Source organism: Oncorhynchus tshawytscha, linkage group LG19 (assembly GCF_018296145.1).
Source record: "Oncorhynchus tshawytscha isolate Ot180627B linkage group LG19, Otsh_v2.0, whole genome shotgun sequence".
NCBI classification, from domain to species: Eukaryota; Metazoa; Chordata; class Actinopteri; order Salmoniformes; family Salmonidae; genus Oncorhynchus; species Oncorhynchus tshawytscha.
In genome coordinates, this window is record NC_056447.1 from 42,375,410 (window position 1) to 42,401,453 (window position 26,044).

A 26,044-nucleotide genomic window follows, 5' to 3' on the forward strand; every position below is an offset into this window, starting at 1 on the left:
CTGGCGAGCCAGGCACCCCCGCCACAGGTGTGCTGACGAGCCACACCCGTGGCACGCCTTAGGCTTGTCACAATCCCTCGCCTCGTGTTCCTCAGATCCACAAAATCTGCATTTTCTTGTGCTGCACGAGGCGAAAATGTGGCCGTAGGCCATACAGCGCCTGCAAAATGGGGGCTGACGTGCATAAAACAACGTCCCCCTGTCAGCCCCTAGGGAAAACATAGCAGGAGGATGGAGGTAGCCACCATGTCCCTTTGGGTCCTCCCTGAGGAGGGCCTGGAAGCCTCTCCTCCCATTCCAAAACCCGAGGTGCCTTGCTGAGGAGACGTAATCCATGTATCTCCCCAGAAAGGCCCTCACCTCTTCGTCCTTAACGTATGGGTTGTAAATGTTGACAGTTACAACCCTAAAGTTGTTCTTCGCCAGGCTTGTTATTTCATAGTGGCTCATCGGCCTCTCACCTCCCACTGCTCTTGCCCTTCTCAGGATATCATCGTGTTTCTCCTCTGTATATAGTGCCACGTCGTATGCTCCCTCCAACGAGTTGCCTTGGAAACAAAACACGTCCTTCACCGTCAGCTTTAGAATCCCCATCAATATTATCCTTCCAAAAGTTTCCCGTCCTAAAGGCTCCAACTCCTTTTCCTTCCAAGCAAACCGAATCGTGTTGGCCAGCCCAATCCCAGGGACCGACCGTGTTGATGGATTTAGCACCATCTCCGCAAGGAGAATGGCGCTCGTTCTCTTCTCTTCCAAAACAAGGAAAAAAGAAAAAACCAAAGTGACTGAGCCTATCTTGTGACAACAAACACAGAGACAGGAACAATCACCCACGAAACACTCAAAGAATATGGCTGCCTAAATATGTTTCCCAATCAGAGACAACGATAATCACCTGCCTCTGATTGAGAACCACTTCAGGCAACAATAGACTATACTAGATAACCCTACTAAGCCACAATCCCAATACCTACTAAAACCCCAAGACAAAACACACCACATAATAAACCCATGTCACACCCTGGCCTGACAAAAATAATAAAGAAAACACAAAATACTAAGACCAGGGCGTGACACATATGACAGGCAGTTACGGCAATTCCAAGGTAATGGAATTATGCTGAGACTCAGATTTTTCACTTTAAAATGTAGCCTATGCCAAACAAAAAACATTGATTTCAAAGTTTAACAAACCATAGAACTCTATGCACAATAACTACTTTTAATAATTTCCACTGACAATTATACAATACACATTTACAGGAAAAACTGTGCAGATGCAGTCTGGTAACAGAATTACTGTAAAATCTCCCTTAGTTTTATTCTAATTCTGTTACCAAACTGCATCTGCACAGTTTGAAGAAAGTGTTTGTTTTTATTTACTGTGTAAATTGTTGAAAGTAGACATTGTGCGTAGAGTTGCATGGTTTGTTAAACTTTGAAATCAAAAGGTTTTAGTTTGGCATACATTTAAAAGTGAAAAATTGGAGTCTCTGCATAATTCCGTTCCCGTGGAATTGCCCTGACCTAGAAATGTAACAATGTGTTTGTTTCTTTGTTGAAGATTGACAACAAACGGTTGAATCATTTGTGCTGGTTCAATTCCATGTTTTTTCCTGAGTTTAGGCCTAAAGGTTGATGACTGGTTGAGAGAGATCCATGACTCACATACCGTGTGCCAATAGCTTAGGGCCTCATTTTCAAAAGGTGTTTGGACTTTCTCCTGCATTGTGTGTTCTTATAAAACCAGGCATAAAGAAAGGATGGGTGTGCACACAGGTTTGACATTTGCAGCGGATATATTTTCTGCACTGGAGAACAGTATTTTCAATACAATGGCAATTACAGTTGTAGAACAATATTGTGGAGTAGGGTATGAGTGATTTATTTGACAAAATCATACAAGATGCGTACCTGTAGACTTTCAGTCATTACGCTAACGCCTATTAGTATTGGCTCGTGAAATAACTGCTAACTTCTTTCATACTGTATTAGGAGACATAAAAATGATTTCCACAAGGTTTCTCACTCTGGGTAAGTTGCTAGAATCTCGCAGTATCCCTTTTAAGTGGAAGGTGTGATAACTGAGGTGTGTGTGGGGCACTTGGCAGAGACCGGAAGGCAAGACCCAGACACAGGAGGCAGATGATTAGAGTCCAAGATGTTTATTAACAATCCGAAAGGGATAGGCAAGAGAATGGTCGTGGACAGGCAAAAGGTCAAAACCAGTTCAGAGTTCCAGAGGTACAGAATGGCAGGCAGGCAGAATGGTCAGGCAGGTGGGAATGGAGTCCAGAAAAACAGGCACAGGTCAAAACCATGTGGACTAGTAACCGAAAATAGAAAACAGGCGCACCGGAAAAACTCGCTGGTTGTCTTGAACATACAAGACGAACTGGCACAGAGGGACAGGAAACACAGGGATGAAAACACTAGGGAAAATAAGAGACACCCGGAGGGGGTGGAGACAATCACAAGGACAGGTAGAACAGATCAGGGCATGACAGAATTAGCCTATCATTGAATCTGTTGACTTGCTCTTTCAACTACTGTGTTATGTGTTTGTGCTTGATGAATAGTGTTGCACATCTCACAGAAAGCAATGCATGTACATGTCATGTTATCCAAAAGAAGACAGCACCATTTTGATTTTTAACTTTCATTTGGTCATTAATACACTGATATCTTCATATTGGCGCAGTGGTTAAGGGCACTGTACTGCAGCGCCAGCTGTGCCACCAGACACTGGGCTCGCGCCCAGGCTCTGTCGCAACCGGCCGAGAAGAATGGGAGACACTCCCCAAATACAGGTGTACCAAGCTTGCAACACATACCCAAGGACACTCAAGGCTGTAATTGCTGCCAAAGGTGCTTCAACAAAGTACTGAGTAAAGGGTCTGAATATTTATGTAAATGTGATTTTAAAAAATGTTTGCGTTGTCATTATGGAGTATTTTGTGTAGTTTGAGGGGGGGAAACAATAATCAATATTAGAATAAGGCTGTAATGTAACAAAATGTGGAAAAAGTCAAGATGTCTGAATGCTTTCCGAATGCACTGTATATGACCTCAGTTTGTGTGAAATATAAGGGGTTGACATGATTTTTTTTTAATGACTACCCCTTCCTCTGTGCCCATACATAAATCTGTAAGTATTACATTTCAAGCACAAATTCAACTACAAAGACCAGGGAACAGTGATTGGTAGATGGGTAACGATAACAATCAGACATCGAATATATCTTTCAGCATGGTCCATTTATTAATTATTCTGTGGATGATGTATTAAACCACCCAGAAATATCAAAGATGCAGTCGTCCTGAACTGAGCTGCAGGAGCGGAAGGAAACTGCTTAGGGATGTCACCATGAGGCCGTTGGTGATGTTATTTTTATTTATTTTTTAACAGCTACAGTGGCTGTGAGTTCAGTGGCTGTGATGGGTGAAAACTGAGTTGGCTCAACACTGTAGTGACTCCAAAATAATGATCGAAATGACAATGAAAAGAAGAATGCAAATATACAGAATAAACATGAATATGTATGTTACAAAGCACTAAAGTAATATTGCCCAAAAAACACGGCAAAGGGATACACTTTTTTGCCTACATGCAAAGCCTTGTAAATTGAGATGGCGTCGGAGGAGATGCTGTTGTACTACGGGCTCCTAACAATTGTGCTATTTTGTGTGTGTGTGTGTTTTCGCATTATTTGTAACTTATTTTGTACATAATGTTTCTACCACTGTCTCTTATGACCCAAAAGAGATTCTGGATATCAGGACAGCGATTACTCACCTCGTACTGGACAAAGATTTTTTCTTTTTTTCGAGTCAGACGTTTACTTCAGACACACGACAAGGCCCAAATCCATGTCATTCGCATGAAGAAGAGACAGAGATTAGGGATGTAGGTTGGGGTTCCTTGTATGGATCTGACGACAAGTGGGTACTCCACCTCTACCATCAGTCCAATTAGCCAACGTGCAAATCATTGGTTAATAAAATGGATGAGCTCCAATCGAGACTATCCTACCAACGGGACATTAACTGTAATATCTTATTTTTCACAGAGTCGTGGCTGAACGACGACATGGATAACATACAGCTGGCTGGGTTTTCGGTGCATCGGCAAGATAGAACAGCTGTCTCCGGTAAGACAAGGGGTGGTGGTCTGTGTATTTGTAAATATCTGCTGGTGCACAAAATCTAATATTAAGGAAGTCTCTAGGTTTTGCTCGCCTGAGGTAGAGTATATCATGATAAGCTGTAGACCACACTATTTACCAAGAGAGTTTTCATCTATATTTTTCGTAGCTGTCTATTTACCACCACAAAACGATGCTGGCACTAAGACCGCACTCAATGAGCTGTATAAGGCCATAAGCAAACAAGAAAATGCTCATCCAGAGAAACTTAAATCCGTTTCCCTAATTTAAAGACTCCCTAAATTTTATCAGCATATCGATTGCGCAACCAGGGGTGGAAAGACCTTGGATCATTGTTACTCTAACTTCCGCGACGCATATAAGGCCCTGCCCCGCCCCCCTTTCGGAAAAGCTGACCACGACTCCATTTTGTTGATCCCTGCCTACAGACAGAAACTAAAACAAGAAGCTCCCACGCTGAGGTCTGTCCAACACTGGTCCGACCAAGCTGACTCCACACTCCAAGACTGCTTCCATCACGTGGACTGGGAGATGTTTCGTATTGCGTCAGACAGACAACAACATTGACGAATACGCTGATTCGGTGTGCGAGTTCATTAGAACGTGCGTTGAAGATGTCGTTCCCATAGCAACGATTAAAACATTCCCTAACCAGAAACCTTGGATTGATGGCAGCATTCGTGTGAAACTGAAAGCGCGAACCACTGCTTTTAATCAGGGCAAGGTGTCTGGTGACATGACTGAATACAAACAGTGCAGCTATTCCCTCCGCAAGGCTATTAAACAAGCTAAGCGTCAGTACAGAGACAAAGTAGAATCTCAATTCAACGGCTCAGACACAAGAGGCATGTGGCAGGGTCTACAGTCAATCACGGACTACAGGAAGAAATCCAGCCCAGTCACGGACCAGGATGTCTTGCTCCCAGGCAGACTAAATAACTTTTTTGCCCGCTTTGAGGACAATACAGTGCCACTGACACGGCCTGCAATGAAAACATGCGGTCTCTCCTTCACTGCAGCCGAGGTGAGTAAGACATTTAAACGTGTTACCCTCGCAAGGCTGCAGGCCCAGACGGCATCCCCAGCCGCGCCCTCAGAGCATGCGCAGGCCAGCTGGCCGGTGTGTTTACGGACATATTCAATCAATCCCTATACCAGTCTGCTGTTCCCACATGCTTCAAGAGGGCCACCATTGTTCCTGTTCCCAAGAAAGCTAAGGTAACTGAGCTAAATGACTACCGCCCGTAGCACTCACATCCGTCATCATGAAGTGCTTTGAGAGACTAGTCAAGGACCATATCACCTCCACCCTACCTGACACCCTAGACCCACTCCAATTTGCTTACCGCCCAAATAGGTCCACAGACGATGCAATCTCAACCACACTGCACACTGCCCTAACCCATCTGGACAAGAGGAATACCTATGTGAGAATGCTGTTCATCGACTACAGCTCGGCATTCAACACCATAGTACCCTCCAAGTCATCAAGCTCGAGACCCTGGGTCTCGACCCCGCCCTGTGCAACTGGGTACTGGACTTCCTGACGGGCCGCCCCCAGGTGGTGAGGGTAGGCAACAACATCTCCTCCCCGCTGATCCTCAACACTGGGGCCCCACAAGGGTGCGTTCTGAGCCCTCTCCTGTACTCCCTGTTCACCCACGACTGCGTGGCCACGCACGCCTCCAACTCAATCATCAAGTTTGCGGACGACACAACAGTGGTAGGCTTGATTACCAACAACGACGAGACGGCCTACAGGGAGGAGGTGAGGGCCCTCGGAGTGTGGTGTCAGGAAAATAACCTCACATTCAACGTCAACAAAACTAAGGAGATGATTGTGGACTTCAGGAAACAGCAGAGGGAACACCCCCCTATCCACATCGATGGAACAGTAGTGGAGAGGGTAGCAAGTTTTAAGTTCCTCGGCATACACATCACAGACAAACTGAATTGGTCCACTCACACAGACAGCATCATGAGGAAGGCGCAGCAGCGCCTCTTCAACCTCAGGAGACTGAAGAAATTCGGCTTGTCACCAAAAGCACTCACAAACTTCTACAGATGCACAATCGAGAGCATCCTGGCGGGCTGCCTGGTATGGCAACTGCACCGCCCTCAACCGTAAGGCTCTCCAGAGGGTAGTGAGGTGCACAACGCATCACCGGGGGCAAACTACCTGCCCTCCAGGACACCTACACCACCCGATGCTACAGGAAGGCCATAAAGATCATCAAGGACATCAACCACCCGAGCCACTGCCTGTTCACCCCGCTGTCATCCAGAAGGCGAGGTCAGTACAGGTGCATCAAAGCTGGGACCGAGAGACTGAAAAACAGCTTCTATCTCAAGGCCATTAGACTGTTAATAAACAGCCACCACTAACATTGAGTGGCTACTGCCAACACACTGTCAATGACACTGACTCTCCTCCAGCCACTTTAATAATGGGAATTGATGGGAAATTATGTAAATATATCACTAGCCACTTTAAACAATGCTACCTTATATAATGTTACTTACCCTACATTATTCATCTCATATGCATACGTAGATACTGTACTCTATATCATCGACTGCATCCTTATGTAATACATGTATCACTAGCCACTTTAACTATGCCACTTGGTTTACATACTCATCTCATATGTATATACTCTACTCGATATCATCTTCTGTATCTTGCCTATGCTGCTCTGTACCATCACTCATTCATATATCCTTATGTACATATTCTTTATCCCCTTACACTGTGTATAAGACAGTAGTTTTTTGGAATTGTTAGCTAGATTACTTGTTGGTTATTACTGCATTGTCGGAACTAGAAGCACAAGCATTTCGCTACACTCGCATTAACATCTGCTAACCATGTGTATGTGACAAATAAAATTTCATTTGATTTGATTTGGAGGCGGTCATGGCCACGCAGTCGTGGGTGAACAGGGAGTACAGGAGAGGGCTCAGAACGCACCCTTGTGGGGCCCCGGTGTTGAGGATCAGCGGTGTGGAGATGTTGTTACCTACCCTCACCACCTGGAGGCGGCCCGTCGGGAAGTCCAGTTCCCAGTTGCACAGGGCGGGTCGAGACCCAGGGTCTCGAGCTTGATGACGAGTTTGGAGGGTACTATGGTGTTAAATGAGCTGTTAGTTGTAGTCGATGAACAGCATTCTCACATACAGTGGGGCAAAAAAGTATTTAGTCAGCCACCAATTGTGCAAGTTCTCCCACTTAAAAAGATGAGAGAGGCCTGTAATTTTCATCATAGGTACACTTCAACTATGACAGACAAAATGAGAAAAAGAAATCCAGAAAATCACATTGTAGGATTTTTAATGAATTTATTTGCAAATTATGGTGGATATACCATGGCTGTCAACCAATCAGCATTCAGGGCTTGACCCACCAAGTTTATAATAGTGTTTATTTCATACACTTGGGCTCCCGAGTGGTGCAGTGGTCTAAGGCACTGCATCTCAGTGCAAGAGTCGTCATTACAGTCCCTGGTTTGATTCCAGACTGTATCACATCCGGCCGTGATTGGGAGTCCCATAGGGCGGTACACAATTGGCCCAGCGTCGTCTGGGTTTGGCCCCCCGACCAGCCACTCTGACAAAAATTGGCCTGCTGCTGATTTTCGTTGTCTACCTCTGGTGTACGGCTATGGCTCATGTGGAAGAGATGCACAAAGGTCCACCAGTTAAGCCCAATGACGACAACCATATTGATATGTTTCTTCTTCCACCTAAACACTGACTGAAAATCTAGCTCACACTTTGCATTGCAAATTGCAATCATTGTAAACATGTACAGATTTAATCAATATTATATAACATGTTTTTTTCTCTGTATATATCAATGATGTTGCTCTTGCTGCGGGCGATTCCCTGATCCACCTCTACGCAGACGACACCATTCTGTATACTTCTGGCCCGTCCTTGGACACTGTGCTATCTAACCTCCAAACGAGCTTCAATGCCATACAACACTCCTTCCGTGGCCTCCAACTGCTCTTAAACGCTAGTAAAACCAAATGCATGCTTTTCAACCGTTCGCTGCCTGCACCCGCACGCCCGACTAGCATCACCACCCTGGAGGGTTCCGACCTTGAATATGTGGACATCTATAAGTACCTAGGTGTCTGGCTAGACTGTAAACTCTCCTTCCAGACTCATATCAAACATCTCCAATCGAAAATCAAATCTAGAGTCGGCTTTCTATTCCGCAACAAAGCCTCCTTCTCTCACGCCGCCAAACTTACCCTAGTAAAAATGACTATCCTACCGATCCTCGACTTCGGCGATGTCAACTACAAAATAGCTTCCAACACTCTACTCAGCAAACTGGATGCAGTTTATCACAGTGCCATCCGTTTTGTCACTAAAGCACCTTATACCACCCACCACTGCGACCTGTATGCTCTAGTCGGCTGGCCCTCGCTACATATTCGTCACCAGACCCACTGGCTCCAGGTCATCTACAAGTCCATGCTAGGTAAAGCTCCGCCTTATCTCAGTTCACTGGTCACGATGGCAACACCCACCTATAGCACGCGCTCCAGCAGGTGTATCTCACTGATCATCCCTAAAGCCAACACCTCATTTGGCCGCCTTTCGTTCCAGTTCTCTGCTGCCTGTGACTGGAACGAATTGCAAAAATCGCTGAAGTTGGAGACTTTTATCTCCCTCACCAACTTCAAACATCTGCTATCTGAGCAGCTAACCGATCGCTGCAGCTGTACATAGTCTATCGGTAAATGGCCCACCCAATTTTACCTACCTCATCCCCATACTGTTTATTTATTGACTTTTCTGCTCTTCTGCACACTAATATCTCTACCTGTACATGACCATCTGACCATTTATCACTCCAGTGTTAATCTGCAAAATTGTAATTATTCGCCTACCTCCTCATGCCTTTTGCACACAATGTATATATAGACTATTTTTTTTCTACTGTGTTATTGACTTGTTAATTGTTTACTCCATGTGTAACTCTGTGTTGTCTGTTCACACTGCTATGCTTTATCTTGGCCAGGTCGCAGTTGCAAATGAGAACTTGTTCTCAACTAGCCTACCTGGTTAAATAAAGGTGAAATAAAAATAAATAAAAAAATAAAAATAATTTGACATCATGCATGCATTAACAGGCTTTTTGATAATGGAATAAGAAGCTGCTAAGTATATTTCGATACATTATTTTAATTCAGACAATGAAAAGTAGCCTATAGATTAAATTCAAATATCAAAATAGTGTTATGAAGTGTTTATTAAGCAAGATAATGACATGATTAACAGTCTACAATATACACCATGTGTGAAAGTGTTGGGTATCATTTGATACATCTATGGTTGTAGTGCTACCTCTCTGGATGGACTACTCAAAAAATCCCCACACACCTCTGTCAATCATAGCCCTTATCTGGGGAGTCAATCATTATAAGAAAATATCTAGCTCAAATTACATAATTTAACATCAACTAACAGAACACATTTTAAGCACATATTGGCATATTCGTTGACAGCCAAGTCAAGTCCACAGGTCAAATGGTGCTCTGTCATGTCCTTCATCCTCAAGCCAGCTATTTTATTTAATCAGCCAAGCCATGCTGCTTGATGCTGCTATGGAGAATCGTGTCAACAAGGGCAGTATCAGGACCACTGAGGTATGATCAGGAGAGTAGACGGGGAGGTCGGGCTACGCCTACGTCAGGAGGTTTGCTCTGTGTGTGTCTGACTCGATTTCGTGGAGAAAAAAAGCGCACAGCCATTCATATCTACGGGTCTCCCTGTCTGAATTGAATGACTGGCCCTCCTGTCTTTTTTTGTCATTGGTGCGATCGAGTCTTTTTGAAAGAGAATTTTCAGCCTGTGCTCTCACAGCTAGAAAGTTGAATCAGAGTCTACGAAATAATGCTGAAGTTCGAAAGTAATGCCCAACTATGCTAAACCGGCTGGCAAGCCTGCATTGTTCGGAGGAGCCCAAGTCCTTTGTGCTTTCATCCCTCAGCTCATCCCGTGCTGCTTTGTCTTTCATTTGCCGTGCGATACAGACGGGTAGGTATGCTCATCATCCTATTCATTCTGTTTCTTATGGCATGTGTTGATTTCCTATATTTTGTCAATTTTAATTCGATGTGTTTTTTTTATGCGGCTTTTCCACGCATTCTAATGAATAGCAATGTGGAAAGGGGAAAAGAAAGAAAGACTGCGTGTGTCTTTAAAAGGGAAGTGTCTAATTTCTTGGTTTGCCGATCAGAACGCATAGGGTTTATTTATATACATTTTTGTAAAGGGTTAAACCCTCGACACTAGTGCGCATTCTTCTCTGTTTAACATCAAAGTAGCAGTGTCAGCACTCAGCGCTCTAAATTATTGATGGGACCTTTTTCTTTAAGTAACGGGACTCAATGCTGCAGACGCCTATAACACAAGTGCATCTGTGGATTTTTTTCTTCTTCTTATCACAGTCATATAATATTCAACCATGCAATTTGCATCCCAAGTTATTTCGTGGAAAAAAATGCTATTTTCAAGATTCTATGTGAGGTAATCGCGGGAGCCATTAATATGTGGATGGATATAGCTTTGCATTGCTGCATGAAAGATGAGATGAACGCTATCGCTCTCACTGATCCATTGTTTGCAGATCGTGCTAGACTTGCCTGCTTCTTGCACTGGAAGAAGATTTGTTTTATACATTAAACAATCTGGTCATAAATCCTTCCTGTTGGACATTCTACCCTATATTAAAAATTCCAATTATGCCAAACTATTCTAGATAATAGGTCGAGTAGATAGCCTAAAGGGGTTGATGCTGCTGTGTTTGCTGACCTGAATTGCTGCTGAGTGCAATAGGGGCACCATTCCATAACCAGTCTATGCTGTTCCTACATTCACCGGCATCTCCAATGCTGTCCAATGCTTTTAATCACATTCCCCAACCTAATGATTAAAAAAATATATTATTCAGATTTCTCAAAAAGATAAAGTCCACATACCATCTGGGGATAGTCTACTCATTGTTTTTTTGGTTCAGTTTTTGTTTACATGGCAGTATTCTATACTGGTGCAGTAATGAGGACAAGCTGCTCAAAGAGCAGGGGACTAGCATACTATAGAGCAGGCCTGCCTGGCTCTGACCTGCATACTGCATGATGAGAGCTAGCATCCTGGACCACTGTTTAGCATCCATTCAGCCGCTGCCAAAATATAGATAGCAATTATTTGGACACAAAATTGAATAACATGACATTCTGCCTTATTTTGCCGCATGAAGTAAGTTGGTTGTTCTCCACGTGTAGTGAAATGACTGATTTCTGCTGCTCTGAATCAGCCAGTCAGTCCCCCAGGTCTGTGATTTTTCTCATTCTCTGGGACTCCATCAGTGGAGGAGGCAGTGGACTCAGATGTCAGACCCTGTTACGGTTGACTGGACACAGTTTTCTATGGGGAACTAGAAGGTGGATGGACGTCATCCATTGGAGGGACCATAAAGCAGTTTCTTTAAAGCTCTCCTGTCTTTGAGAGTTCCTCAATGTGCTGCTCTCTCTAGTCCATTCTCTCCAAGGGCATTCACTTCAGCCTCATCATATTTCATAATCACGTCCCTGGGGCGGGAGCCGCTCTTTATTAGGGAGACCTGCTGTATGGCACGCTGGCCAGACTAGACAAACCAGACGGTGTGAGAGCGGTTTCAGAGGTAAAGAGGCTGCTGCAGATAACAGAACAATGCTTCCTGCTTCTGTCTCTGCTTGTCTCAATGGGATGACCAGTTTCTAAATTTCCCTGTAGAAAGGCTCTTCTGCAACAGACAGTAGAGTTTTACGTTTAAATGCTTCAATGGGAAATGAATATTATTTTTGAAGGTGTTTGGTTTGATTTTTAAAATATTTTTTAAAACTAGGCAAGTCAGTTAAGAACAAATTATTATTGGTACTTCAGGCATTGCGTGTAGTCTGCTCCATCAGTGTAATATTTCAGATTTTTACAAAGGCCACTCCAAGAGGAGTAATAGTCCAATGTATGTGTTGTCCCCACAGTTAACTGGGGAGTTCAATGGGATTGTTTCACATGGATTCAATCCCTAATGTGTTTCTCAGAGTATAGGGCTCTAGCTGCAGGCAGCAAGCAGTAGTGTTGTATTGGCAATCTTTCTGCAGTGGTCAGCACTCCAAACAAAAATCTGCTTCTCGCACAGAGGATTCACATGAGTTTATTGCAGGCTTTTACCCACTTTTCTCTGCAGAGAAGCATGCAAAATGTTCACTTTTCCCTCAGTGCTCATGTGTGTATCTCTGACTGGGTGTGTGTGATCTTCTCCTCTCTCAGTGCCCAGCCCCGCCTCCCAGCAGTCCCACAACTGGAGGCCGACCTAGTCAACATGAACCTGCATGGCGCCAGCGGAGGCCTCGACCGCTGCAGGGACAGTGACCGCCGGCGCTCCAGCGACCGCTCCCGAGACTCCTCCCATGAGATGGGCGAGGGTCAGCTGACCCCTTGCATCAGAAACATCACCTCGCCCACCCGACAGCACAACAGTGGTGAGTAGCTTCCCAGTGTTTAATTTCCATCACTGGAGCAACACCTTGGCTGTACCCGTTGCTCATTCTGTAATCCATTACTGCTATGCGACAGAACCACACAGTGTAGTGATGAGACACTGACATAACAAGGCTGTCTCAGATGCCTCAGGTCCAGCTGTTAGATTGAGGCCCTTTCTAACTACACAAAATCACTGTCTGAAGTGGTTTTATCACATAGAAATATCCTTAAAGCCTCACCCAGAGGCAGAGCCATGGTAGTCATACGACTGCTACTCAGTCTAGACCCACTCTGGGAATTAAGCCAATGGCCGAACTGAATGATGTTTAAATTGCTACAGTAACAGTTGAATATTCAAGCCTTGAAAGGCTCTTGCGAAAGCTTTCAATGCCTTTTTTCATCCTAATGGCAACCAGCAACAGTGTGATGAGACCGCAGTATTAGCGCCTTACCTACGGTACTCTGTCTGTTTGTCTCTTCCAGATCGTGAGCGGGGCGAGGGTGGTTCTTCCTCCAGGTCATCAAGCCCTCGGCCGCCCAGGGCCATGATGTCGGTGGGGCCCAGTTGCATCGCAGTTAGCAGCAGCAGAAGCAGCCTGTTCAGCAAAGAGGCCCACTGTAAGGGCCTGGGCCACGGACACGTCCACAGCCCCTGTGACCTCATCTACGTCTATGAGAACACCAAGGAGGGGGCGCGCACTTTGCGGACGGCCGAGAGGGTCACTCTGATCGTGGACAACACCCGCTTCGTGGTGGACCCGGCTATCTTCACTGCTCAGCCCAACACCATGCTGGGAAGGTACAGCAAAATATTTTATCAAAGGGATATTACAGAAAATTAAAGGGATAGTTAATTTCAAACCAAATGTTTTCCTCTCTCGTAGAATGTTTGGATCCGGGAGGGAATACAATTTTACCAGGCCCAATGACAAAGGGGAATTTGAGGTGGCAGATGGAATCAGCTCAACTGTTTTCAGAGCCATCCTGGTAAGACTCATTCTGGTTTGATAATGTCATACAGTTTCACCTAATGTCCCCAGAGATGGGTTGGTATCGATGAAGTGAAGGATTACGCTGCTGTGTCATTCATGACTGGAATGGAACATACGTCCTCTCAAAGATCCTTCTATCCATCCCCTATATATTTTATTAAGAAGAAGAATAGGCATTCAGTGTTCTGACCTATCTAAAACAAGCACCTTTATTATTCAATTACCAGAGATTGGGATGTGGCCAAATGTATAGGGGTCAATACATATTTATTTACATATGGTTGCAGCATCATTTCCATATTATTCAAGGGCTTATAGTGCATTTGTATGCAATTACTTTGTAGTAATACCTTGACAAATAAGATTGTTCACAAACAATCTCTGAGGTTGTCCGTCTGATATATTGTGTATTTTTGCGGAAGTGTGGAAATGTAGGGCAAATAATCAGTGTTACATAAGGCACATTGACTGGGATCAGAGATACTAATGCTGTACAGCATGCTAGTGCTTTCATTTTTGTGTTTGTTCGCCCCGCTGTTCCACTTAACTCTCCAGAGACACAGGGGAGGAGAACAACCAGGTAATGGCATCTGTTTGTGTATGTATCATAGGGTTTCTGGATGTTATTTCAGGCTCAAGAGCAGCTTTCTGTGTGACTCACAGGCTGTACGTTGTTCTTGCATGTCAACGTAGCAATTTCGCATCTCTATGCCTATTTGTATGGGGGAGAGATGCTAATGTGGATAGTCGGGACTCAAGAACATGCTAAATGCACTTCTTTGTTTGATTTCAAGGCTTATCTTGGATTGTCAGTATTAACAGTCTCGTTGTACAGGTCTGTGCTCGGCATGTGAAGAGCTCTACCACCAAAGGCGACCCGACTAAAACAGCAGGGAGAGAGGAAAGAGAGGAAAAATATGGCTGGCAGCATTAGCATTCAGGGAACAGAGAAAGCTAACAGCCGTTTCAGGCACTATCTTGTGAATAGCTCCTGCAGCCTCCATCCATTTTCTTTTCAGTGTTATACTTGAACGATCTCCGTGTTTCTCTGGCTGTAAACGGGTCTGTGGGGGTGGTAGGAAGACAGTGACGTCACTGCCATTTGCTGTTGTCTGAAGGCTCTGTTCTGTGTGTGCGCAGAGCAGCCTCCGTGATGGCTGCCTGTTGGTTTTTCCTGTGTGACTTTTAAATGGCAGGATTACTACAAATCTGGGATAATCCGCTGTCCTGATGGTATCTCCATTCCCGAGCTGAGAGAAGCATGTGACTACCTCTGCATCTCCTTCGACTACAGCACCATCAAGTGTAGAGACCTCAGTGAGTGTATATAGCTATGTGCCATCAGGCCCTCTTTTTCTCATTATAATGACATGATAATAGACATGTAATATTTCATTCCATATCATTGTTCTGTATTAGATGCTAGGTTTATTTAGCCTGCTGTGTGTTTGGTGTTGTGGAGGTGTTGACATGTTGTTGGTGAGTAGGTGTCACAGCTCTGAAATTAAGTCAGTATTAGCTTACAGGTTTGATCCATGTCAGATGATTGCAGAGTTTGCACAATGTGGGCTATTGATTTGATTGACATTGTTTTAAATGTGGATGTGTCTAGTTTTCCTCACGTGTGTGTGTGTGTGTGTGTGTGTGTGTGTGTGTGTGTGTGTGTGTGTGTGTGTGTGTGTGTGTGTGTGTGTGTGTGTGTGTGTGTGTGTGTGTGTGTGTGTGTGTGTGTGTGTGTGTGCGCGCACGCGCGCATGCTTGAGTGTAGTTCTCACCCTGAAATATAAACAAAGTTTGTTGTCTCAATCCACCTGCTCCTATTTTCCAGGTGCACTCATGCACGAGCTGTCCAACGATGGGGCGAGGCGTCAGTTTGACTTTTACTTAGAGGAGATGGTGCTGCCTCTGATGGTGGCCAGCGCCCAGAATGGAGAGAGGGAGTGTCACGTAGTGGTCCTGACAGACGACGACGTGGTGGACTGGGACGAGGAGTACCCTCCGCAGATGGGAGAGGAGTATTCTCAGAGTGAGTCAGGTCATTCACCTCACTGGCTCTGCTGATATAGTAGTTTACAAGCAAGCTATTTCATCAAGTCACCTATGAGTGGTTTGTATCGCTGTGAAAATAATTGCCCCAGATTATAATTGACTGGGATGACATGTTAAAGGCCCAGTGCATTAGTTCTGGGTAACAAGTTACTTACTGTAATAGTTTTGCATTAAAGTGGTAAAACAAATAAACAAGTGTTACATCAGCTGTTGTACAAGTATGATACAAAACACAGGAAATAGACTTTGAGTGCACTGGTTCGCCTGCTTTATCTGTATTGCTGAATTTCTGTGTTATTTTACTTAGAATATGTATGACATTTAATTATATAAACAATAATACTTTTTCATTTTTCTTTACAGTTATATACAGCACAAAACTGTACAGATTCTTCAAGTACATAGAGAATCGTGACGTTGCCAAATCAGTATTAAAAGAAAGAGGACTTAAGAAAATCAGACTAGGAATTGAAGGTATGGTGGATCATCACTAAACTGCCTTGTTCCTTGTTGCACATAATGTCAATCAAGAAGTTTTACTTTCATGTCTATACAATTTCTGATAACACTTAAGAGTAACACTAGTTACTCTTAAGCCTGCTTTGTAATCATGTAATTACCAGAATCACTCATCCATTATTAGTATGTAATACTAACAGGCCCTATTACTATGTTACAGCATGTGACAATGTTGTTACTAGTAGAGTAATAAATGTGATATTGCAGGTATAAGAGCAACTCAATATAGCCTAAAGGGTTACCCCAACCGGATAAAAAGTATTGAAGACCACACTTTTTGTATAAATATACTTCAAATACAGCATCATGTATTTAATACAATTGTTTTATTAACCAATCAACATTTTAACATCTTTTTATAAGATAAGAAGTATTTGAACAGAAAACGTAAATGTCACTAACTCCCAAACCAAAATGTCTGTTTTTATCCTCCCAGGTTACCCCACCTACAAGGAGAAGGTGAAGAAGCGTCCCGGCAGCCGGCCAGAGGTCATCTATAACTACGTCCAGAGGCCCTTCATCCGCATGTCCTGGGAGAAGGAGGAGGGCAAGAGTCGCCATGTTGACTTCCAGTGTGTGAAGAGCAAGTCCATCACCAACCTGGCAGCCGCCGCTGCAGACATTCCCCAGGACCAGCTGGTCAACATGCACCCTGGTCCTCAGGTGGACGAACTGGACATCCAGCCTCAGCCAAGCTACCACTACGAGCCAGACCCAGACGCCCCCTCACCGGCTGTCTGAGACTGGGCCCCCGTCCCCCTCCACTCCCCCCTCTTCTCCCTCCACAGAGCACTGTAGTGACAAGCAAGTTGGGCAGCAGAAACCACATTGCCTTTACAAGCCTCAAAAGATAACTGGTATATACTGTCAATAGCCAAGGAAGGAGAAGCAAAGCACACAGTAAACGATTGCCTCATTGCACTGTCTGCACTGTTTTTTTAAACTAACCAAAGGAGATTTATTTTTATCAAGAATATTTGACGTATTCTTTTCATTTTGAAGGGGGGAAAAAAGCAGATTGTATCACAATAAACTTGTCTGTGGGTCCCCATGTGATGAGTTGTGTGTGTGTGTGTGTGTGTGGTGCTGCTGTGTAGTTACAGTACTGTAGTTTGTAAAGAGTTTGGATTTCTCCACTTCCCCTGCAGTATGGCGGTGCGGATTTAGAATCTTACTATAGGTAGTCCACCACCAGATAAGCCTCGCTGTGATGCTTTGGTCTCAGAATAAATACATTTGTATTGATCTCACTTTCATCATTCATGACGCCATCAGTTTGAGAATCGTATCCCAATTTGTCGATGCGTATATTATTTGTCCATTTGTTTTATCACATTGCTATATATTTGCAATGTCTGCTTGTGCTGTAGAGGACCCAAGCCAAAGCTGACATGTTCATTAGCCACTCCTACTTAGTCAATGGAGCGTAAAGATCCAATATGGTCTAACATAGTGGCACCTGATCAGCTGGCTCAGTCATCAATAGCTTGTATACTGAACTTAAAAGATCCAATGTAGCTGTTTTTATCTCAATATCAAATTATTTGTGGATAACTAAAGTACCTTATTGTGATTGCTTGAGAAATTTTGCTGGGAGTGGTCTGTGTTGGGAGGGAAAAACTGAACTGATCTTGGCAGAGGTTTGGAACTCTTATTGGTCGAACTCAATTGCCACCTGGTGATGACACTAGGCAGGCTAAAACACCATCCCAACAAAAACAGGCCGAAATGTCAGGTGAACTTTCTTAACAGCTCTTACACTAAAAGGGTATTATCATATTCACAGTATTCCAACCTATATAAAACACATCACATTTGACTGCACTGGGCATTTAAGTAGTCAACAGCTACTGTGGTGATGGTCAGCAGCTGCTGGATGTCAAGGTATCTAGCAGTGGGGCCCGACCGGTATTGCTTACACGTTGCATGAGCATCAAGCAAAACACACCTTTACTGAATGCAAGGTTCTCTAATTCTCAATGTAGGAAAATGTGTCCTGTCCTCAAAAGCCAGATTCCTTAATTTTAAGGCTGTAACATATTCCTCATTGATTTAAAACCAGTAACTGTTATATTGCTCTTTTAATATTCACATTTTCAAATATGACCTAAAATCCTTGTGTGCAGATGGTATTAACTGGCTTCCATTAGCTCAGTTTGTTTTTCCAGGCGTTTCTCCTCACCACCACAGTAGCAATGCAGTCCTGTTATCTCTGACTGAATTTCTGCCACTGGATGGCAACATGATAAAAATATCCCAGCGTTGCACCAATAGGCTCAATGGAGGAAATCTATGAAATAAATTAATTGAATTGCTTCCGTTACATGCAATTCCCTGAATGATTCACTCACCCACCCTTGGATTCATGTTCAGAATGCTTCTGGTAGTATGAGAGTGACATTTGAACATTGTAAATATGGATACAATTTATTCATTAGCGTCAATAACATACTGCATCAAATTCTGTTTATAGCTCAAAGTCTTCTGGAAAGAGATACAAAACAAACTTTTAATAAAAAATATTTAACTGCTGATACAATTAATATTTCACTGCGGATACAATACACACACCATGTATTTTGCATAAAGTATTTTTACATTATACTATTTAAAGATGTGATAACATTTTCAAATGGGGTTATCCAACAAGGAAAACCAATGTGTACTGTAGTGTAAAAACATCCAAACACAAACAGGTTTTCAATAGAAATCCCTGGTAGGATAATGCAGGAAAATAGCCATTGAAAAATGCTAAATTATCCTGTGGTGAAGAATGTCCAGCAGCAAGCTAGGGAGGGCACATACAGGTATACTTTGAAATGACCTGTCTCAGTCCCAACATGGAGGTCTCGGCTCCAATAAGTCCCACAGTGCCATGGTTCCTGATGATGCCACTGCATCATCAATTCAGGGTTTTGACATAGTTCTGTGGGACTTAGCCCAAGAGTTCCAACAGTCCTGCTATGCCTCGTTCCTCTTGGGCCGTCATCACAAGGGCCAGGGTAAGTCACTAAAGTCCACGGGGCCCCCAAGGCCTGCGTCAGCCTCCAGGAGACTCATGATCACAGCCATGGCTGCCTCATCGTTACTGGGGCTGCTGGAGCCTGGCTCGTCCATGATGTCAATGCTGAGATGAGAGTTGTCACCTACAGAGGTGGTGAGGGAAAACACTAGTCAGTTACATGACTGGTTTTTGATACTGTACAGTTTAGATTTTCCCTGCACAAATACTACACATCACTTGAATGGAGGGGATTCCATGTTTGTAATATTAATGTTTGGAACATTTGTTGAAAATTGTGGGCTTGGTTACTTACTCATAATGGACTGGTTGGAGTATGGGTATCCAATGGAGTCAGGTCCTCCTGGTAGCGTTCCTGCCGACGGAAGGTCTGGTGTCCCACCATTTTGAATCTGCAAGAACAAATAGGTCAGTGCTGGTCTAGATGTAAGACCAGCTTTCAGCCACAGGACACATGCCTGACTTCAAGTACCCAACAGACAATAGTGGATCAGCACAACATCCAATCAGTGATGCGAGCAATGTATCAATTTCTTGTGCCAGACAGTTCTATTGGAGGTTCTTATTGTGAGTCTCCCTTAGACTCACCCTCTTGCTCCCTGGAGAGCAGTCTGGAGGGGGGGTGCTGATGTTCAGGGGGCTGGAGCCACAGCTAGAAGGTGTTGAGCCTCTGGTCCTGTTAGAGAGAAGAACAGACAATACCGTTACACCAGGGTTCTGTGAGATAATCATCTAAAACACCTTCAGCTCCAGGTAATTCATCACAGCTGACGTAGCCTAACTGAACAGATTAATTTGCAAGCCTGTACATTTTTGATGAAGGGTGTATCGATACCTGAGAGCAGGGGGACGAGTAGAGAAAAGTTAGAAACGAACGAGAGGCTTTATAGTCTCTGTGTTGTTTTAAAATGGTTCTGCAACTATTAAGGCGTCATCCATTTTCTGCCTAAACTCTCTCCATTTCTCACCTCTGAATCTCCATCACCTCCTCTGCGATCATACGGCCGATCTTGCCGGCACCTGCCCGTGTTCCGCCAGGGATGCCTGGCACTGTCTGAATAGCCTGTCTCCCTCCACCTGCAATCACACATATGACAATCACATTGCCTGCTCCTGGACTGACTGAGAACATTGCATTTTCACATTTCGTCCAATGCTTCTATACCGAGTCTTGTTGCGAGATCTCAACGGATGCTTTAGAATTTTGAAACACAGATACACTATATTATCAAAAAGAAAGCTATTCATAGTTGTCAGCTGATTCTCTCTGTATATCAACATACATCTCCTACATATGTAGAAAAGCATGCTTTCTTTTGCAACATTCAATGTCACCTTCTGACGTCAGCACACTGTCCATAGAGGCTGTGGGGGAAGCAGCAGACTGAGGATAGAGGTCTGCACCGTCTAGCATACTGCATCTAGAGAAGCATTCAGACAGCAACATCAGGACCAGTGTTTCAAGTACTAAAACAGTACATCCACTGAATAAACACTACCAGTTAGCTCTACAACAATCAATGACGCACCACTTCAAATATGTACAGTATTCCTTCCCATGTAAACTTCATAGCTAGGATAGAGAGAGAAGGGCGACTTACGAGACCACTGTGTTTGTGGAGACAATGTACTCCACCTCTTTAGTCCAGGGATTCATGAAACTAAACCAGCAGCTTCTCAGCGTGATGAAGGAGCCATCTTTAATCTTGAACTTGTAACAGTTTGTGTTGATCTTTTCTCTCATTTGCAGCACTGTGAAACAAGATACCCCGGATGTAAGTTCAGAAAACAAAATGTGGTGACTAAATATAGTAAGATGTAAATCACAAAGAAATGTGTCGTGCCGGACAGTTGATCCCATACCTTGTCTGTGACATTCTGCCAGGTGGCCAATATCATCCTGATGAAAATACTCATAGAAGGAGGTGCCTAGAAGCTCCTGGGGTAAGTACGCAAGAATGGCTGTGGCCCTGAATAGAGAAGATAGATAAGAAACTCTGTGCTTTTCTAATTGTTTTTGACAAGTCTTTAAAAATGTCACCGGAGCATTTCTATGAACATGAATCGGTTCACTGACATTTTTATGAAAGTTTGATTACCCTTCATCATGAGTAATAATGGCCTGTGAGGTGTCAAGCTGTTAGCAGGAGATTAATTCATCAAATATAGTGAGGCTGAACCTCCCTTGACAAGCCCATGTCGGTAGGCTGGTGTAGATGGGCTATTTTGAGTGAACGGTGGTTGAAGATGAGAATTTAAATATGATTTGTTGCCTCTTCAAGTATTAGTTTAAACCATACTTCTAAAATGTGTGTTTCATTGGCCAACTTGATGAATGACTAGCACACATATAACCATAAACCAAAAATGTCATAGAAAAATTAAGGCATACGCTTTATCATCGTACCTCTGGTCAACAAAGACGAACTTCCCGTCGATGGCGTGGCGGGAGACGTATTCGGTGGGTTTGACGCGGATGTCCTCATGGGAGGGCTGGGGGATGATGTGGGGGTGCAGCCGGCCGATGGCCACCAGGCAGCTGAGGTTACAGCCCTCGTTGTCGGGCTCGTTGTCATCGTCCAAACCCATCTTGTTGGGTGGCCAGCTCTTCAGGTAGCCAGTACTGTGGATCGTGCAGAAGCTCTTGCGGTCGGCTGAAGGTAAAAAATAACCATTTTAAAAAGATTTCCTCCCACACAATGGTAAGTTATCCATCGGTTTACATCGGTGGGCCATGACTTAAGGTCAAGCGTTAAATGACTGATTTAATGAGAAAACCACAAGTTAAGCAAACAAGTAATACTAGCCTGTATCTGAATCAACGGTCAATCAAGGAGAGAACGTTTTCCTAGATAAAATATTAATTAGCACTAGAATATTCAGCGAGAGCTCAACTGGAGATTTGCATTCTGTTTTGCATGACCTACGCAGCTTTTCTTACTCAATGGTTTTAAATCTCAGCACATCAATATTTCTTGCCTGCACTACGGCCTTTTTCCCCGTCCTATTGACTATGTTTATTTATTCCATGTGTAACTCAGTGTTGTTTGTGTCGCACTGCTTTGTTTTATCTTAGCCAGGTCGCAGTTGTAAATGAGAACTTGTTCTCAACTAGCCTACCTGGTTAAATAAAGGTGAAATAAAATAAAATATTAAGTTCAACAATAAGCATATTGTTTAGCCATTTGGTACACAGTAGCATACATCCTGTGCTCTCATTGTAATGCTAGCATGATGCTAATGAACTGTGATGCCAGGTTTCTGAGTAAACATAATAAAGAGAGCAGGGAAGGAGGCCTAGATCTTGAGATAGGAACCTTTCTTTTTTGAGCAGGTGGAGGGGAAGTCCTTGTCCTCCGTTTTGACGTAGGGCCGGTTACATTTCATCCGGCAGAAGAAAGAACGTCTGGCTCCGGAGCACAGTCTAGACGGCCCAGGGGTAATGTCAGTCTTCACTGGCAGGCCAGCTGAGGGAGAACAATCAAATCGTATTAGACCACTGCTGAACATTATGGGCTAATCATCCACAATAACTTTAGAAATAACTTGCATACAATGTTAAAAGCATTCTACTCTTATAAGGTACTCGAACATGGTCTATACATTTACGGTGCAACATAATTCATGCTGTTTACACACATAATATAGCAGGTAACCTGACAGTATTTTGGCAACTGGCATCAAATCACATTGTATTGGTCATATACACATATTTAGAAGATGTTATTGCAGGTGTAGTGAAATGCTTGTGTTCCTAGCGCTAACAGTGCAGTAGTATCTAAAAACAATTCACAATATTATTTACATAAGGCACAAAGCAGTATTTACATTCAGTATCTACTAAGACATGAAGCATTAATAATGTATTTAAGACCCCCCCAGGAGGGAGTTTACTTTTGGCGTCGATGAGTCGCTCCCGGGGTGCTGTATCCGATGACGACAGTTGCTCCTTGACTTTGGCGATGTCTTTAGGATGCAGGTAATCAAACAGACTCTGGCCAATTAGGTCGTTCTGGGAGAGAGGGATTGACTGGAAATTAACATTTGTGAGCTCAGATATGGTCTGACATAGTACAACGGCAAATATAGTATAACAGTAGGACATTGGACGGGAATGTAGACGTACCTGGCTATAGTTGAGGATCTTGTAAACAGACTCAGAGACGAAGAGGATCTTCCCACGATCGCATCCGACGACAAACAGAAAGCCATCAGCAGCCTAAAATAATGAGGTTTTTGTCATCAGGCTTACCCAGAGAGCAACTTAGCAGAGAGGAGTTAGAGGAGGGCTTGAACATACCCTCAATATTAAGTGCTTCAATTCATCATCGGACAGGAAAGAAGGCTTGTAGTTCGCCTCTGTGTATGGGTTCGCTGCGCCTGTAGAGAAACAGAAAAAGTAGTATTTTAATTATTTAATGATCAAGTTACAACCTCTTTGATGTCCAATGATAATTTGCCTGCCGTCTCTGTCTGCATCTCACCTCGTAATGTCTTCATATGCTGAACAGCCATGCGTAGAACTGTGAGTTTGTCCAGCTTGCGAGACATAGCGTTGCAAGTAGGCACTAGCGCTGCCAGCTCGTCTATAAAGCTGTTCATCTTGTCTCTGCGCCTCTTCTCAATCTGACTGTGTGCCTCCCTATTGGCAGAGTAGCAGAAAGCAAACTGTTAGAACAACTCCCAGTCCTTCTGTTACACAGTGCAATCTATAGACTATATAAAGTGCCTATTCATCGATGGGACACGAGGCTTTCTCTGTCTAATTAAAAAGGAGCATTTAATTCACCCTGGAAAGAGAGATTAGAATATATTTTATCCTGGAGTTTAACCACATGCCAGGTCAGTGGAAACACTATGCATATTCATTGCCGGCAGAGACTTAAGTGAAACATTAGGAATTCGGGAATGAGTCTGGGTACCTGGCATTTTTGATCCGCCCCTGATGATCACCACAATCCCTGGAAGAAGGAAAAAAGGAGAGACGTTTTAGTAGGAAACGTATCCCTTCGCCACTGTTCCACACAGGATATGTAATGGTACAGACACTGAGTGGAGTGTACAAAACATTAGGAACACCTGCTTTTTCCATGACATAATGACCAGTTGAAAGCTATGATCCCTTATTGATGTCACTTGTTAAATCCACTTCAAAATCAGTGTAGAGGAAGGGGAGGAGACAGGTTAAAGAAGGATTTTTAAGCCTTGAGACAATTGACACATTGATTGTGTCTGTGTGCCATTTAGAAGGGGAATGGGCCAGACAAAATATTTAAGTGCCTTTGAACAGGGTACAGTATACACCAGTTTGAGTGTGTCAAGAACTGCAAAGCTGCTGGGGTTTTCCATGCTCAACAGTTTCCTGTGTGTATCAAGAATGGTCCACCACCCAAAGGTGGTCCAGCCAAAGACAACTGTGGGAAGCATTGGAGTCAACATGGGCCAGCATCCCTGTGGAAAGCTTGACACCTCTCCCGAGTTGCGCAGCTGTCTAAGGCACTGCATCTCAGTGCTAGAGGCTTCACAACAGACCCTGGTTCGATCCCAGGCTGTATGACAACCGGCCGTGATCGGGCGTCCCATAGGGTGGCGCACAATTGGCCCAGCATCATCTGGGTTAGGGGAGGGTTTGACCGGGGTAAAATAAGAATGTGTTCTTAACTGACTTGCCTAGTTAAATAAATAAAAAACCTTGTAGAGTCCATGACCCAGCAAACTGAGGCTATTCTGAGAGTAAAAGGAGGTGCAACTCAATATTAGGATGGTGTTTCTAATGTTTTGTACACAGTGTATATAACCGTCCACAATGTTACCATTGTCTCACCATGCAAATCCTATGAAAATAGATGAACACCTACTCAATTTTGCAGTGAAACCACTATCTTAACCCAACATCTGTCTCCCCTGTACAATTTATAACCAATAACATGGCAAAACTAAGCTTTTCTTTATACTATAATTCATGCTTTTTGCTGCCAAAACTCTTACCTAAGCTTATCCTTGTCTGTATCCATACTGCTCTCGCTGTGGAAGATAATCAGATGCCATTAGTTTTACTGAACCACATTAGATTAAGAATAATGTAACAGTTTCCTACTATCCATTTGCACTACAATATTCAGTGTCCTCCCTCAACAAAAATAAGGTAAGCCTAACAGACAAAAGGTTAAAACAAATTTGAAACGGTTTCTTACTTACTCAAAAGAAAATCCATCAATTCTGTAAAGAAAAAAAGAACGCATGAATCATTCTGTTGTCAGAAGACTGTGGATCAGTAACAGATGGCAGGAAAATTACTGTACTTACAAATGAGTCAATATAGCACAATACAATTTTTTTTAAAGGGTATTGCAGGATGTGCAAATTTCCCCATAACTATGGCTAGCAAAGTCAGAGCGTTAATTACTACATCTTAACTGTAAAACTCAGTGAACCCATCATCTTCAGCACCGGCTGGGGGGAGACTAAGGTGACTGAGTGCAAGGCCACAATGACTTGACGATGGTTACAGTAGGTGCTTACTGGTAGTCGGAGGTGCTGCCCTTCCTCTTGCGGGTGTAGTCCATGCTTTGGGTGTTGATGGAGCTGCTGATCAGCTCGGTGGAGCTGGGGGACATGAACTCATTCATCGTAGAGGTAATGTCCATTCTTTGGTCTGCCATTAGATAATCTGAAACAGAAACATGAATTAGAGCTAGACTGTAAATCTCAAGCTATACAGTTTACTTTGTACTTTGACCTATTTGGAGAAAGGA

The 26,044-nt window shown here is 43.6% G+C and overlaps 2 protein-coding genes across 6 annotated transcripts in view; one reads left to right on the plus strand and one right to left on the minus strand.

The window, feature by feature from the left end:
* Window positions 1–4,091: 4,091 nt before the first annotated feature.
* LOC112218802 (BTB/POZ domain-containing protein 10) lies at window positions 4,092–17,323 on the plus strand. Of its 3 annotated transcripts, none has more exons than XM_024379966.2 (8): window positions 4,092–4,151; window positions 12,495–12,706; window positions 13,191–13,506; window positions 13,592–13,694; window positions 14,896–15,016; window positions 15,528–15,725; window positions 16,112–16,222; window positions 16,704–17,323. In XM_024379966.2, the coding sequence occupies exons 2-8, from the start codon at window positions 12,547–12,549 to the stop codon at window positions 17,006–17,008; spliced, it is 1,314 nt and encodes a 437-aa protein (XP_024235734.1). In that variant the 5' UTR covers window positions 4,092–4,151; window positions 12,495–12,546; the 3' UTR covers window positions 17,009–17,323. The 3 variants fall into 3 exon arrangements, with proteins under 3 accessions (XP_024235734.1, XP_024235733.1, XP_024235732.1); XM_024379965.2 differs by lacking the exon at window positions 4,092–4,151 and adding an exon at window positions 9,924–10,224; XM_024379964.2 differs by lacking the exon at window positions 4,092–4,151 and adding an exon at window positions 9,925–10,220.
* Window positions 17,324–18,673: 1,350 nt separating this feature from the next.
* LOC112218801 (aryl hydrocarbon receptor nuclear translocator-like protein 1) overlaps window positions 18,674–26,044 on the minus strand; it is a 36,090-nt gene continuing 28,719 nt past the window's right edge. For all 3 annotated transcript variants that reach the window (XM_024379963.2, XM_042301691.1, XM_024379961.2), the window contains 17 exons: window positions 25,812–25,959; window positions 25,488–25,508; window positions 25,278–25,313; window positions 24,212–24,250; window positions 23,774–23,931; window positions 23,590–23,669; window positions 23,416–23,508; window positions 23,184–23,301; window positions 22,607–22,756; window positions 21,697–21,943; window positions 21,153–21,259; window positions 20,891–21,041; window positions 20,625–20,710; window positions 20,258–20,366; window positions 19,878–19,965; window positions 19,585–19,681; window positions 18,674–19,413 (listed from right to left, as the gene is read on the minus strand). In XM_024379963.2, coding sequence (XP_024235731.1) covers window positions 19,256–19,413; window positions 19,585–19,681; window positions 19,878–19,965; window positions 20,258–20,366; window positions 20,625–20,710; window positions 20,891–21,041; window positions 21,153–21,259; window positions 21,697–21,943; window positions 22,607–22,756; window positions 23,184–23,301; window positions 23,416–23,508; window positions 23,590–23,669; window positions 23,774–23,931; window positions 24,212–24,250; window positions 25,278–25,313; window positions 25,488–25,508; window positions 25,812–25,959 — 1,886 coding nt within the window. In that variant the 3' untranslated portion in view covers window positions 18,674–19,255. The remainder of the gene's footprint in view (window positions 19,414–19,584; window positions 19,682–19,877; window positions 19,966–20,257; window positions 20,367–20,624; window positions 20,711–20,890; window positions 21,042–21,152; window positions 21,260–21,696; window positions 21,944–22,606; window positions 22,757–23,183; window positions 23,302–23,415; window positions 23,509–23,589; window positions 23,670–23,773; window positions 23,932–24,211; window positions 24,251–25,277; window positions 25,314–25,487; window positions 25,509–25,811; window positions 25,960–26,044) is intronic.